The 15,018-nt window shown below is 42.9% G+C and overlaps 1 protein-coding gene across 12 annotated transcripts in view; it reads left to right on the top strand.

Annotated features, from left to right (window-relative positions):
- The window catches only part of ENOX1 (ecto-NOX disulfide-thiol exchanger 1), a 453,062-nt gene that overhangs the window by 365,713 nt on the left and 72,331 nt on the right, over positions 1-15,018 (top strand). For all 12 annotated transcript variants that reach the window (XR_010308903.1, XM_064174875.1, XM_064174900.1 and 9 more), the window contains 2 exons: positions 2,047-2,153; positions 6,784-6,901. Coding sequence is in view for 11 of the 12 variants with exons in the window: in XM_064174875.1 (XP_064030945.1) it covers positions 2,047-2,153; positions 6,784-6,901 (225 nt within the window). In the remaining variant the exon portion in view is untranslated. The remainder of the gene's footprint in view (positions 1-2,046; positions 2,154-6,783; positions 6,902-15,018) is intronic.

Below are 15,018 nucleotides of genomic sequence, written 5' to 3'. Positions count from 1 at the left end.
AGAAGAGACTGGATGAGGCACTTAGTGCCATGGTCTAGCTGAGTGGCTAGGGCTGAGTGCTAGGTTGGTCTGGATGATCTTGGAGGTCTCTTCCAGCCTGGTTGATTCTATGATTCTATGATCCTAGCACCTGTTCACAGAATGGAAATGAAACACTTTAAAGTCCATCTGTTTTTTGAAATTCAGATGATCTTACTAGCATCTCTTAGTGGGACCTCTCAAACCAGCTCTTCCTCATATCTTTGCAAGTCTTTTCTACTTGAATTACCACTTGCAAACTAAAACCAGATTGTTAATTAAGCAAGATTTTCAGAGCACCTGGGTTATCAACACAATGATGGCAATTAAATTCTAGCCTCAGTTTCTATACAGATGATAATAGAGTGCTTTGGCATTTTCATTCTTTTCCCATTAAGTGAATAAATAGACACAGCATAACTTCCTCAATACATCCACCCTTCTTTCCAAGGATCTTCTAATGGATGGAAATTATTAAAACTTGAATAGATCACAAATGATGCAAATAATTCTGGTACTTTTGGGACACTTTCTTTACTATAGACTAAACATAAGAATTAATCTTCAAGAGACTACATTTATTTTCTGTGGCTGTAGAAGTTAATTAAGCAGCCCTAATGACAGCAAAGAAAAAACTTCTATATGTGATTCAAAGTGTTTTATTAATCTTCCTGCAGCCTGCAACAGTGGTAAAAAAAGGAAACCATAAATGTGCACCAATTCAAGTGAGTGGGGTTCACTTTCAGATCTAGAAGTGAAACATAACAGACTTAATAGGTGAGGTCATCACTTTAGGTGAAAGATAGATTAAGTATAAGATGATTCTCCACATCTATGACTTGAGAGGAGGAGAGCAGCTGTCAATCAACTCAATGAGAGACCAGATCAAAAGTCATTACAGTACTCCTGCCACCACTTCTCAACAAGAGAGATTGGGATGAGGTACTCCAAGCTGCACTTCTGCAAAACAGGGGACATTGTATCAGCCCAGGAATGTAATGAGATAAACAGCTGAGAACCTTGCCAGAAAGTGGAAGTATTTTTCAGACTGACTTCAGAGGTCAGCATAGCTGCTCACTTAAAGAGCACAGCCTAAATAGTTTGTACAAACTGTGGATTTCTTGGTGGTCTTTCAGTTAATTGTACTGGGATCAAGGCAGCCTGCCTCTTGCCCAGATCATTTTTAGGCATGTCTCTGTTGTGTAAGGACAATGTTGCTTGTAGCTGATGCAAAGAGAAAGAAAAGTGTCACAAGAAAAGGTTCTGAATTGAGATGGACAACTAACCAAAAAACTTAAGGATCTTAATTGTCCTAGTTAATTGGCCTGAGTATTGATACTTTAGTTCAGAACAAACTCATGATTGTTGAATGAGGGAAGTCCATTTCACATCTCTCCTTCATCTTATATGCATAAAAATACGACCGTTGATGTGCATAAACACACATAGGCCATGGGTACAGGACAGAGAGATCTACCAGAAGTGAGCCTGTTTATATCAAACAAAAGAGAAGGTGCAGCTATAGAATGCAACAGTAATGTGTGGTTTAGTGCTTCCCATCAGCTGACAAATTCCCTCTATCAGAAAGTCACCCTTCAAAGCAGAGCCTGCTTGTCTTTCACACTCTCATTTGTACATCCTGCTCATCTGTGCAGAGCTGCCGCAGGGAAACATGCGTCAAGTTTATGCCTTGAGTGTCATTTCTGTAGTCATACACCTGTGGCCACATAAGCAAAAGCATGTGGCCACCCAGAGAGTTGTAGCAGACATCATGGGGAGGCAGCTGCATGCATGTTTTTTGGTACATAGTTGTAAGATGCGTAGACTAAAAGTTATGGAGACAGACTTGAAGGGAGACATCCCCAACATTGCTAAAATGTAAGTACAAAAGACACATCATTGGATGGATATTGATGATGTTGTTTCAGTAATGACATCATCCATAGACTCCTAGTGTCTTTGCTTTGCTTCTCTATAGTGATCACAACATAAATTGCTTGTCTTGTTTGACTTCCTTGTTCACCAAAGTTGAGCAGATTGTCGCCGTTTTCAACGCTTCTACCAGACAAAAAGCTTGGGACCATTTCTCGAAAGCCCAGCGAAAGAACATAGACATATGGCGAAAGCATTCTGAGGTTGGTGATCTTATTACTACTTTCTATCCATCATCTCACAGCTGGATTGACACAGAACGAGTGTGGTTGTAGCTGGACAGAGTGCATTCAGCAGTATTTACAGCCATCATTTTAGCTGTTAATCAACTGGCCGTTACACAGTTGCATCTACAGTATGAATTGCTCCCATTGCTCTCATTATGATAACAGTAATTAAATACCACTAAGACAGAGCAATGTGGTTTTCATTTTCATGCAAAATTTTGGAAACCATTGGAGGATTATGTTTACTAGCTGGAATAATGAACTGGAGTAGTGAAATTTGGGACAGTGTTTTCAACTAAGGATAGAATTAAGAATGATTTCTGGAAAATAGTCCTCGTGATTTGTTTCTAAAAGGCTTATTCTGCAGCACAGATTTCATTTTCCTTACTGTGCCAACATATGGTCATTGTAAGATGACTGTGCCTGAAAATACAATCATTTCTTTCCTAAGAATTTAAGCATATTAAGTCTGGAATTGTGACATACTCCTTCCCATTTGTTTTATGTTTATCTTTAACCCCCCCCAAAAAAAGTAGATGACATCACTTGTGTTCATCCTAAGTACTGTGCTTGCCAAGAAACCAGTAGAAATGCAATCATCCTACCACACAGAGTTAGCAGCATGTGTGACTGTCATAAGCATGAGTAGAGGAAATGAGATTCTCTCTCTCTCCTTGCTGCAAATAGCAGCAAAGGAAGCAGTAGACCTCATCCTGTGGTTTTGGTCATCCAGCTTTCGTTTTTAATTCAGTATAAACGCTATGAGCCTGTATTTTAAAAAGTAAGTACCTCTGTCTTTTTATTTTCTTTCTTTCTTCTCCCCCCCTTCCCCCTTTTTTTTTTTACTACGAGCAACTTACATACACTTGGTTTACCTTCATGTAGTACACTGTGTTGATTGTTACTGTCACAGTCCTCTACATGACTTTTCTCTGTCTCAGAATATAAACTTTAGAAGGTAAGGTGCACTTGCTTAATTATTTTGCATTACACTTGTAAAATAAGTGTTGTACACTTAGTTTGAGAAACACTAAAATGCTGTGTTATAAATCATTTGGATAACATTTTAAGTGCCCATTAACTAATGCTAAATTACAGTTGAATACCAATGGCGCTAAATGTAACATCCACATGAATACCAAACGAATCCTTTATTATCAGTGCTATTATGGTGAATACCAAATGACTCACAATAATGGGACACTTAAAATAAAATGTTAGCATAATTTATTGGTGTGAACTGTGTTTTGCATTTTGTTCACAAATATTTCTTGTGAGTAGTGGGTAAAAGCCTTTGTTCCATTGAAAGTTGGGAAAGTGGGGTCTGATGCTTGTTTTGTCTTTTAAGTGTGATCTGGTAGTAGATTACTTCAATTATATTAAGACCATCCCTCCTAAAACTAACTTTGTGTGGAGGGATGTGAGGCATCATTCATTTTCTGGCCTCTAAATCTTTAATGAACTGAAATATGTAAGAGTCTGCCTTTCCAGAGATGTTAATTCACTGCTCTTTTGTTTTTTCATGCATTACTGTCTTTTGTTTTTCTAAGAAAACGACAGCAAAAGCAATTCAAAACCATGGGGAGGCTGTTACTTAAACCAGTGTGTTTTGGAAGTGCCTGGTTTTCAGATGTGAAGTAGGATGGAAATGTATCAGGTGGCATCTTTGATTTAAATAATAGTTTCTATTCATGATATTATCTGCTCATTTCTTTAATTACCTGATCAGTATCAGTATCACCAAGGTTGGAAGAGACCTCACAGATCATCAAGTCCAACCCTTTACCACAGAGCTCAAGGCCAGACCATGGCACCAAGTGCCACGTCCAATCCTGCCTTGAACAGCTCCAGGGACGGCGACTCCACCACCTCCCCGGGCAGCCCATTCCAGTGTCCAATGACTCTCTCAGTGAAGAACTTTCTCCTCACCTCCAGCCTAAATTTCCCCTGATGTAGATTGAGGCTGTGTCCTCTTGCTCTGGTGCTGGCTACTTCCCCCCCTCCCTCCCCCCCCCCCCCTTTTTTTTTTTTTCTGAATTTAGGAAAGCTTTGATAGAAACCCAAACCCAAATCAAACACTCATACACATATGGACATTCTCTGTGGAAGATTATTGGCTTTGCTGATAATGTAGACATTGATGCATCAAGGACATTTATCCCTTAAAGAGGGAGTAAATGTAAGCGGATGTCTGCTCATGCATGCAATACAGTTCCACAAGACAAAAAGAGTGCAGGCAACCTTTCCCAATAAGAAGTTAAATGGCTTGATAATTTCTTCCAGAGGTCCCTCTGATTGCGTGAGATACCGGTAGACAACTTACTTTTGAATCACTCTTCCTAAATCTGCAATTATTCCCATGTAAAACACCCACTAATTAGCCTCTTTGCCTCTGCTGGAATTAATGGACATACATACATTTATCAGAATATTTGAGATCTGCCTATGAACCAAGGGTATAGCTCAGGGGAAACACCTTCCCTGTTTCCATACAATCCCTCTATGACATCTTATTGTTAACTGCATGGAGCGCTGGTCGGGCTCCTCAATGCTGGCTCCTCCTTCCACGCAACTCTTCCTTGTTTCGAAGATTTTGAACCACCTCTTTGGGAATTAAGCTCTTTGTCTGCAGAAAAATTAGCTGTCTGTGGACTGAAAAGGCCTACACTAATCACAGAGCAGCATCCCCGTGTTACACCTGACAGGATTATTAGGACAAAATAGAGTCCTCTCAATCTTCTCAGCGTTGCCATTAAAAAGCCAGCCGCTGCCCTCGCGCCAGCTTTTCTACCCACAACAAAGGCTGTCTAGACTACCACAAAGCCTGTGTGCCTGCTGATTATTTACCTAGTGACATGTGCAGGGGCACCCTGCCTGTTTGCCTGCCTGCCTATCCTTGTGATGATTGTCCAGGGACCAGACTTTCCATGCTGGCACTCTTCTTGGATCAAGATGCGGACATTTTCAGAACAGCGTTGTGAGGCTGGGTCTTCTAAATCTGAGGCGAGTTGGGCAGAGGCTGGGTCTTCTAAATCTGAGGCAAGCTGGGCAGAGGCTGGGTCTTCCAAATCTAAGTAGAGTTGGGCAGAGGCTGGGTCTTCCAAATCTAAGTAGAGTTGGGCAGAGGCTGGGTCTTCTAAATCTGAGGTGAGCTGGGCAGAGGCTGGGTCTTCTAAATCTAAGTAGAGCTGGGCAGAGGCTGGGTCTTCTAAATCTGAGGTGAGCTGGGCAGAGGCTGGGTCTTCTAAATCTGAGGCGAGCTGGGCAGAGGCTGGGTCTTCTAAATCTGAGGCGAGCTGGGCAGAGGCAGGGTCTTCCAAATCTAAGTAGAGTTGGGCAGAGGCTGGGTCTTCTAAATCTGAGGTGAGCTGGGCAGAGGCTGGGTCTTCTAAATCTAAGTAGAGCTGGGCAGAGGCTGGGTCTTCTAAATCTAAGTAGAGTTGGACAGAGGCTGGGTCTTCTAAATCTGAGTCGATTTGGGCAGAGGCTGGGTCTTCTAAATCTGAGGCGAGCTGGGCAGAGGCTGGGTCTTCTAAATCTGAGGTGAGCTGGGCAGAGGCTGGGTCTTCTAAATCTGAGGCGAGCTGGGCAGAGGCTGGGTCTTCTAAATCTGAGGTGAGCTGGGCAGAGGCTGGGTCTTCTAAATCTGAGGTGAGCTGGGCAGAGGCTGGGTCTTCTAAATCTAAGTAGAGCTGGGCAGAGGCTGGGTCTTCTAAATCTGAGGTGAGCTGGGCAGAGGCTGGGTCTTCTAAATCTGAGGCGAGCTGGGCAGAGGCTGGGTCTTCTAAATCTGAGGTGAGCTGGGCAAAGGCTGGGTCTTCTAAATCTGAGGTGAGCTGGGCAGAGGCTGGGTCTTCTAAATCTGAGGTGAGCTGGGCAGAGGCTGGGTCTTCTAAATCTGAGGTGAGCTGGGCAGAGGCTGGGTCTTCTAAATCTGAGGTGAGCTGGGCAGAGGCTGGGTCTTCCAAATCTAAGTAGAGTTGGGCAGAGGCTGGGTCTTCTAAATCTGAGGCGAGCTGGGCAGAGGCTGGGTCTTCCAAATCTCAGGAGAGTTGGGCATAGGGACAGAGAGTGAGATTCCTCTAGACAGTGTTAGGCAACACTGATACAGAGTGCCCATCTGCACTGGCTACTCTTGGTTACTTCTACCATCAGCAGAGAGAACCAGGCACTCTTAGGGCACAGGTAATATGGACACACCTGCACTTGAGATTTGAATCCTACCCCCAAAAGGCAGAGAGAAGCAAGAATTATCTGTGTCTTGAGCAGGCTGACAATCTCTGTGTGAGTCTGTTTTACACACAATTTTAAGTGTTATCCATGCTGCTACAAGCATTTGCCTGTGTTTAGCAGAGCTAAAGATCTCTCGACACGCAGACTCACTTTCTCTCTTGCTTTTCCCCGAGCATTACCTTTACTAAAGGGTTCTTTCACAGCAAGAATTGCCTGTGCTACTGAAGTTATAAATACTCAGGTACAAACAAGTATGATTACAATGGTAAATGATGTGTAATTAAAATCAGAGCAGCATTACAACCAGATACTGCGTAATATGTGACCACCTTATTGAAATTCATACTGACAAAAAGGTCGTTTTGGGTTTTAGGAGCTCCGAAATGCTCACAGCGAACAGCTCATGGGAATCCGCCGGGAAGAGGAGATGGAAATGTCCGATGATGACAGTGGTGACAATCCCAGTAAAAAGCTGAGAGTAGATGATTCAGGTAAAGCCACATTCCTCTCTAATGTCAAACATGTACTACTGTTGCTTTTTCTGTTTTAAGGCAAACAGCTTACCTCTGAGAAGTGACATATTAAGAGATGATTTTATAAGACAGCATCTTATTTTGAACCCTCAGAAATTAGCTCCTTGAGTGATGCAAGCTGTCTCTAGGAGCTGTCTGTCACCTGCTCTGATCTATAATGGTGAAAATTCTCCAGTTCTGCCCTTGGCTGGAAGCATTATGGTTTTTTCAATGTGCTCTCTGCAGTCTTGCATGATTGTATTACATTCCGTGGTTGTATCAAAGTGTTGTTATGAGATTGGTTGAAATGATGTTACAGTCAGTATTCTTTAAGCCTCCCCTTTCTTTTTGACAACCACAGCATATAAAAACTCTCTAACAAACACACCATGGCATTTTAACTGGCTGTTTTGTGAAATTAACTCTTAAGGGTATCTGTTTCGCAATGTGGTACTGCATGCTGCATGAATTAGATGGCTCATTAGGTGGCTGTCATGAAAGAAAGAACAAAGGCACATGCAATATACTACAGAAAAAGCAACTTCTTCAGCCTAATCTGCTATCCAACAACATCTTCAGCCTAATCTGCTATCCAGCAACTTCTTCAGCCTAATCTGCTATCCAACAACATCTTCAGCCTAATCTGAAGCCCATTCCAATGCCAATCACTCTCTCTGCCAACAACTTCCTCCTAACATCCAGCCTAGACTTCCCCTGGCACAACTTGAGACTGTGTCCCTTTGCTCTATTGCTGGTTGCCTGGGAGAAGAGACCAACCCCCAGCTGGCTACAACCTCCCTTCAGGTAGTTGTAGACAGCAATGAGGTTACCCCTGAACCTCCTCTTCTCCAGGCTAAACACCCCCAGCTCCCTCAGCCTCTCCTCATAGGGTTTGTGTTCCAGGCCTCTCACCAGCTTCATCCCCCTTCTCTGGACACCCTCCAGTACCTCAGTATCTCTTTTGAGCACCACCTCACTCAACCACTACTCACAGGGCTGTGCTCCATTCCCCTCACCAATCTTGGTGCCCTTCTCTGGACACCTTCCAGTACCTCAACATCTCTCTTGAACTGAGGAGCCCAGAACTGGACACAGGACTCAAGTTGTGGCCTGATCAGTGTTGAGTACAGGGGAAGAATAATCACTATGAAAGAGGAAAGCATGTCTGGTTTTCTTCCTTGAAAAGAGACATTCCTGTCAAAAGTTTTGTTATCTGAGATTTCTGTAGCATTGCACTGCTAACAGCTACAGTTTACTTGCACTGTTACAGAGTTCCCCCACTGATAATAGCAGCACACACAGTACTGTGTTGCATACTACATCAACATTTAGAAATAAGAATCCACTTGAGCACTTGTCCTTTGTTGTCCATCATAACATTCATCATTCTCTTCACCTTAGTGACACTGATCCAGCCTGCTGCATATGTAGAGTTGTCATTCAACTCTGTAATTCATTTTATACCTTTCTTCTTCCAACACTGCACTCTCGACTAAACCAAGTGCATTTGATTCTTCTGTCATTGACAACAAAGGGAACATGGAGTTAAACCAAAAAAAAAAGTTACTGGTAAAAGAAAAGAAAGTGAAAGAAAGACTTTTTTTCTCTTTTTTTTGCATTTTTGTGTGCAGACAAATGAGAAGGGATCCTTTTTTTTATTGTTATTGCTGTTTGTCTTAGTTGCCTTCTTTTATTTTCTTTTTCCTTTCTTTTTGAGTATGTGATTACAGAACCACCTCTTTATCTCACTGGAGTGGCTATTTGTATTCACAATAACTTCTGTTCTGCAAAGAATGTCTTCTAAAGACTCTTTCATCACAAAGAAGTAGTTCTGTACAGTAAGAAAACATTGTCACTTTCTTTATTCTTATCCCCTTTTCCTAAAATGTTTGTCTCCATGCTTAACCATGGGAAGGGCAAGGCTTGAATAACATAAAGAAGACATTGTACCTTTTCAATTCAAGGACAGCAGGCACATACAAAGGCTTAAAAGTCTAAATAGGAAAGTGGTTAAAGCAATGAGACGAGATGAACTGATGGGATGAACTCTAGGAGGAGAGGCTGAGGGAGCTGGGATTGGTTAGCCTGGAGAAGAGGAGGCTCAGGGGGGACCTTATTGCTGTCTACAACTACCTGAAGGGTGGTTGTGGCCAGGAGGAGGTTGCTCTCTTCTCTCAGGTGGCCAGCACCAGAACAAGAGGACACAGCCTCAGGCTGTGCCAGGGGAAATTTAGGCTGGAGGTGAGGAGAAAGTTCTTCCCTGAGAGAGTCATTGGACACTGGAATGGGCTGCCCGGGGAGGTGGTGGAGTCGCCGTCCCTGGAGCTGTTCACGGCAGGACTGGACGTGGCACTTGGTGCCATGGTCTAGCCTTGAGCTCTGTGGTAAAGGGTTGGACTTGATGATCTGTGAGGTCTCTTCCAACCTTGATGATACTGTGGTACTGTGATACTGTGATAATTGTTGCAGAAGTAGCTGCTTGCTTGCTCACAGGAAACGTGGTCAAAGCCCCACAGATCAGTGTGGTCAAAGCGATGCTACATGGACTCCAGGCAATTCAAAGTGGATTATGCCAGAGACCTTTATTGATCATTTGGCTCTCAATATATCACTAAGGGCCACCAGGCACATACCTACACATTAGCATAATTAGTCAAGGACATCCCACTCCATCAGCATAAACCATGCCTTGTTTCCCTCATTATTGAGGTGTTTTTGTTATCTATCCCTTCTGAGATAAGGTAGCCAGCAGCTGGTGGGAACCAAGGTCAGCATCTGCCTGTTACTATCCTTCTTCACTCCATTCCCACATCCTTCTTCACTTTGCACTCCCACAGGTAATTCCATAGTTCTGTACTGCCTGTCCTGCTGTCACAACAGTTTTCTTGAGGACCTTGTTTTTCAATTTGCCATACTTGACAGTAGGAATAAAACTTTTGTGAAGTTAGCATCCCCAAAGCTACCACAAGTTAGAGAGGTTTCCCCCAGGCTCCAACACCTATGTCAGACCTTTCCTCACTAGTTCAGTTGGTTAAATAACTTCTAGTAGAAGAAGGCTTCAGTAACTGAACAATTTAGAATGGTTTCTAAGGCCTCATTCTGTCTTGGTAAAGTGTAGTTTCAGGAGTCTCCTAGTGCAATTTATGTTGGGCAAGCCTTTTTCTTTCAGAACTAAGTCTGTTTCTGTGAGCAGCTAAATAGTGTGGTGCTGCATGTGTCACATTTCCACGCAGTTAAACTGGTTAGAATGAAAATTCTCCTCTAACATGCCTGAAAAGAAACCTGTGCATCACCATTCATGAAAAAAGAGAGCGTGGATCCCACTGAAAATACAGCCCTGAGGCTGTCAAAAAGACTTCAGTGCCTGAATCCTTATCCAGAATTGTTGGACCTCGTGTTTCAGAGGAACGTTACAGCACACTGAGGCTCTTGCAAGCAGTAAGTTCTGGAGATTTGGGGCAGGTGATGAAATAGCTGTTACAAAAAATGACTTGCCTTTTTTCTTCAAGTAATGCAAGATATTAAGTCATGCAAGATACCAAGTGATGGTGCATGTTAGCAGTGTAATAGTTGTTTGGAAAGGTTTGGGCTTGCTACTCGTCACAGTGCAAAGTGACTCCAGAGAGACTCGTTGCAAAGTGCATCGTTCAAATGCTCTTCTTTCAGCTGCCAGCTACGCTCCTCCTAGCTGTTTATGAACTTGATGACTGAAATCAGTCACTCAATAGCAGACTTGCAATGAGAATTAGGACATTGTCCCGGGTTTGGGCTGATCCCTCCCCCGGGAAGAAAATTCACAACACAAACCCCCCTTCTTTTTTGAAAGTCAGGGAAAGATGAAATTGTATTTTCTTATAGTATAACAATGTAAAGAGAGATAATAACTAGAGAAGGAAGGAAGGGAAAAAAAACAATACAATAACCTTAAGGGAGATGGGGGAGGGGTCAAGCGGCGGCGAAGCAGCAGAAGCAGCAGTAGCCAAAACAGCAGCCGGGGAAGATAGGTGAAGCTGCAGCAGCCAAAGCCAGCGGGAGAAGGGGCAGAACAAACTGTGCTTCTAGACATTAAGTTCTTGATGCTCCAATGAAATTATATTAATTTATCTATTGTTGCCATTCATGTGGCCTATCCCTGGAATGTTCATCTCTCCCCTATGGCTGAGCTAGAGGATCAGCTCAAATGGCCACAGACATCCAATATTCTCACCCTCTAGTCTGTGCTGCCAGGCTGGGCACTGCCTCCTGGACAAAGAACTCCTGCTCCTCTGAGTGTTTTATGTGCCACTCTCCCCGGGTTTAGTTAGTACTCTATTGTGTGCATGCTGAGTCTCCAAGGAAAAGGCAGATGTGAGTGCCTTCTGCTTCTGTTGAAGGGGATCTGAAACTGTGCAAGGACCTCCCAAAGAGCCCCCCTGAGATTCTAGTAAGTTGACTGAACTATCATATATGCCTAGTTTATAGGAAATCCTCCTGGTTTTACAGACTAAAGGTTATTTACATCATGGTGAATGATGGCTAATATGAGACTGAGTGAATCTCACCTGTGGGATCAGCTATTCCTTCAGGAAGATTTTTGTGTTGGTTTTTTTGTTGTTGTTGTTGGTTTTTGGTTGTTTTTTGTTTAACTCAGACTTTAAATAGTGATTTCCCCACAGTGTGGATTTTGGAGTTTGTAAAAGACAAGAGGATTGCTGAAGTAAAGCTGGGAGATTGCTAAGGAAAAAAATAATAATGATGATTGGCAACTCAGTTAATACATTTGAAAGTCAAGGTGCAGCTACTGAAGCATTAGCTGAAGGAGAGAAAAAGAGATTCAGTGCTGGAGTCTAGAGGATATACGAAAATCTTCAGAACAATCAGGATTTATGGATGCTTCATCTCCCACCTGCTGGCACTGGGACTAAGGATCCACATGTAAAAGCCTCCAAAGCAATTTTAAGAATTAGTGAAGTGAAGCTTCATGTTGTTGAAAAGAGCTGAAGTTTGGTTTATGCCTAGAAGGCACCTGTAATTTTACTTTAAGGGGAGGTGAGTTAATCTCTTCCTATTGCAGTTCTCAGTATCGTGCCACTGATTCTAACAACTCCAACTTTAGCAATAGACTGTGACTGGCACTGTGGAAAGGAAAGAAATGCAGAGTGCTGCCCAGGCGCATGGGAGGGATGGTTGCACGATTAAGGCTTTTGACTGAGATCCCAAAGATCTGGGACAAATCCTAGCTCTGCTCTATATACCCTGCCTGGACTAACCAATGGATTTGTGTTCTCTCAGTTCCCTAGTACCAAAATGGAGGTAAGGATACTTCATTTCATTCAGCCACTGCCTGTCCATGGGAACGATAAGTGTGTTGGTGCAGGGCTCTTTCTAGCTCAACAGACTTGCAATAGTGCAGTCATTGGGAATCTGGAGCATTTCAGCACTGTTGTATTGTCTGTGATGAAGGAATTAACATAGAATCATAGAATCAACAAGGTTGGAAGAGACCTCCAAGATCACCCAGTCTCACACACTGCATGCAAGTAACAAATTGCAAGTTATGTAGTGTAAGCCCAGTTTGAACACAAATTTACACTGCTTCTCGAGTAGGAAAGACATTCTCTATGGCAGGATTTTCAAACATGCCTAAAGTAGGTGCCAAACTTAAACACTGACCTCTCTCTTGAACAGTAGCCTGGGTTTTTAATGCTCTCCTGAACTGATCTGTCTCATTTGCAGCATCAGCTACATCATTTGCCATAGGAGACAGGCTGAATAGTGGGCAGCCCATCTCAAAGAAGAACTTAAGTCCTTGTGAAAGTCAGTGTTTGAACATTGCACCCTGGTGCACACAGCATAAAACAGGCTTTGTGATATTGTTCATAAGTCTGTCTTGAAAGTTGCAAGCCTGGCAAATCTTCCAGGAAAGGCTGAAACAACACCAAAGTGATCAGTGTGATGCTTATTCATCTTTTCTCTGCAACTCAATCCTCTTTTTTGCTTTCTCTAAGGCTTCTGTGGATGCCGAGTAGCACATGTGGAATAGAAACTGTGTTTTTATAGCTGGATTTAACTGGTAGGAAAGTTTTATATAGCTTGTTTGAATAGAAATAACAACTTTGAATGGGAATTTCTGAGCCCTGGCTATGTGGAGCTAAGCTTTGAGCTTCCTTTTCTTCCAACTTGGCCCAGTGTCACAACAGATTTCAGATCTTCCTCTTGATCCCAAATATTTTCTCCCTTCCTTTCTTGTAAGTCTAACTTTCTGGTATTTATGGGAGATGTTATTTTAACCAAAAGCCTGATTTATTTTTTCTGCTGTCACCTCTCAGCCTCGTAGTGTTTTGGCATCAGATTTTGTGAAAGTGATACTAGCTTTTAACAAGCCCATCATTTGCCCATTCTCTTTTTAAACACTTGTTGATAAAGAAAATGCAAAGTAACAAAATCGATTTACTTTAGAAATTAATGGCTTGCCATTGTTTTATTCCTGGAATAAATCAAGGCCATTTCAAATCCATCACCAGCTGGTGCCATAGTCAGCCGTGTAGTAATAAGCACATAAGGACATCTGAAAAGGAAATTCAACCCTATTAACAGAAGCTACTAACCAGATTTTATAAGTGACCTTGAAGAAAAGAATGCATTTAAAATCTCATGCTCTGAATTGTCACTGCACTGACATGGTTCCCTCTCTGGCCAGAAACGACAGATGAACGAGGCTTTTAAGCTCTGCAAGTGAAGTAGCTTCCCTTTGAATGGAAATGCTCTGGACACAGCAGACAATGAGCTTTGCTCCCTGGGACCATCACAGATGATCACTAGAAAGCAGCACAAGATGATTACTCTCTCTATGCCAGGCAAAGTCTGCTCTAGTGTCTTTCACAGCATGCCAGTTCAGAGCTGTTATCATCAGGCAGACTCCAATTTTGTGCCTTAAAAAGCATTCCATTTTTTCCCACAGCTTTTACAAAAATAGACTCAAATTCAGGGACTGTATAGGTAGGGGTCTAATTTTATGCCCCTGATTTGAAGTCCATTTGGCTCTAACAATGCTTCTTGTGCAGCTGAATTTAGCCTTGATGAATCAGGGATGAAGGGAGTTGCCAAGCTGATCCTTCCTAAGGAATAAAGCCAGCCTTGTCCCATCCCAGGTACTGAGCCAGTTTCTCTGGGTCACAGTATCACAGTATCATCAGGGTTGGAAGAGACCTCACAGATCATCAAGTCCAACCCTTTACCACAGAGCTCAAGGCCAGACCATGGCACCAAGTGCCACGTCCAATCCTGCCTTGAACAGCTCCAGGGACGGTGACTCCACCACCTCCCCGGGCAGCCCATTCCAGTGTCCAATGACTCTCTCAGTGAAGAACTTTCTCCTCACCTCCAGCCTAAATCTCCCCTGGCACAGCCTGAGGCTGTGTCCTCTTGTTCTGGTGCTGGCCACCTGAGAGAAGAGAGCAAGCTCCTCCTGGCCACAACCACCCCTCAGGTAGTTGCAGACAGCAATAAGGTCTCCCCTGAACCTCCTCTTCTCCAGGCTAACCAATCCCAGCTCCCTCAGCCTCTCCTCATAGGGCTGTGCTCAAGGCCTCTCCCCAGCCTCGTCGCCCTAAATGTACAAGGTACAACGCGTTGGCTTTGGGCTGAAGGTCTGTGCTGGTCTGGTGGACACAGCAATGAAAGGGTTAACCCAACCTTCAGTCTTGGTATGAAGCAGACACTTCAAAGTCATTTTCCTGCTTTGGGTTTTAGGAGGGTGTCCCGTTTACTCCAAAACAAGGCTGCTGCGCTTTGATGCTTCTCAAATGCCAGAAACACTATTATCTAGATTACATTTTATCATGTTTTCTGGGTATTTCATACTGATAAGGTTTTATGCAGGATCATTACATATGAGAGTAGATTTAATCCTGTTTTTAGTAAGCTTTAAGGACACTAAAGGATTATTTATGTAATAAGATGCAAAGTTGCTATGGAAAATGCTATAGCAACTCTAACATCTTCACAAAACCAAGCAGCAATCTAAATTTACATTTATTTTAGTGTCATTTTATTGACATTCTTAGTATCTCATTTTGACAGCACGTTAAAATATGGTTTGTGTTCATGCTAGAAGA

Source organism: Pogoniulus pusillus, chromosome 3, assembly GCF_015220805.1.
Source record: "Pogoniulus pusillus isolate bPogPus1 chromosome 3, bPogPus1.pri, whole genome shotgun sequence".
Classification (NCBI taxonomy): Eukaryota; Metazoa; Chordata; class Aves; order Piciformes; family Lybiidae; genus Pogoniulus; species Pogoniulus pusillus.
The sequence above is the reverse complement of the archived record's forward strand: the minus strand, read 5'-3'. Positions and strand labels throughout refer to the sequence as shown.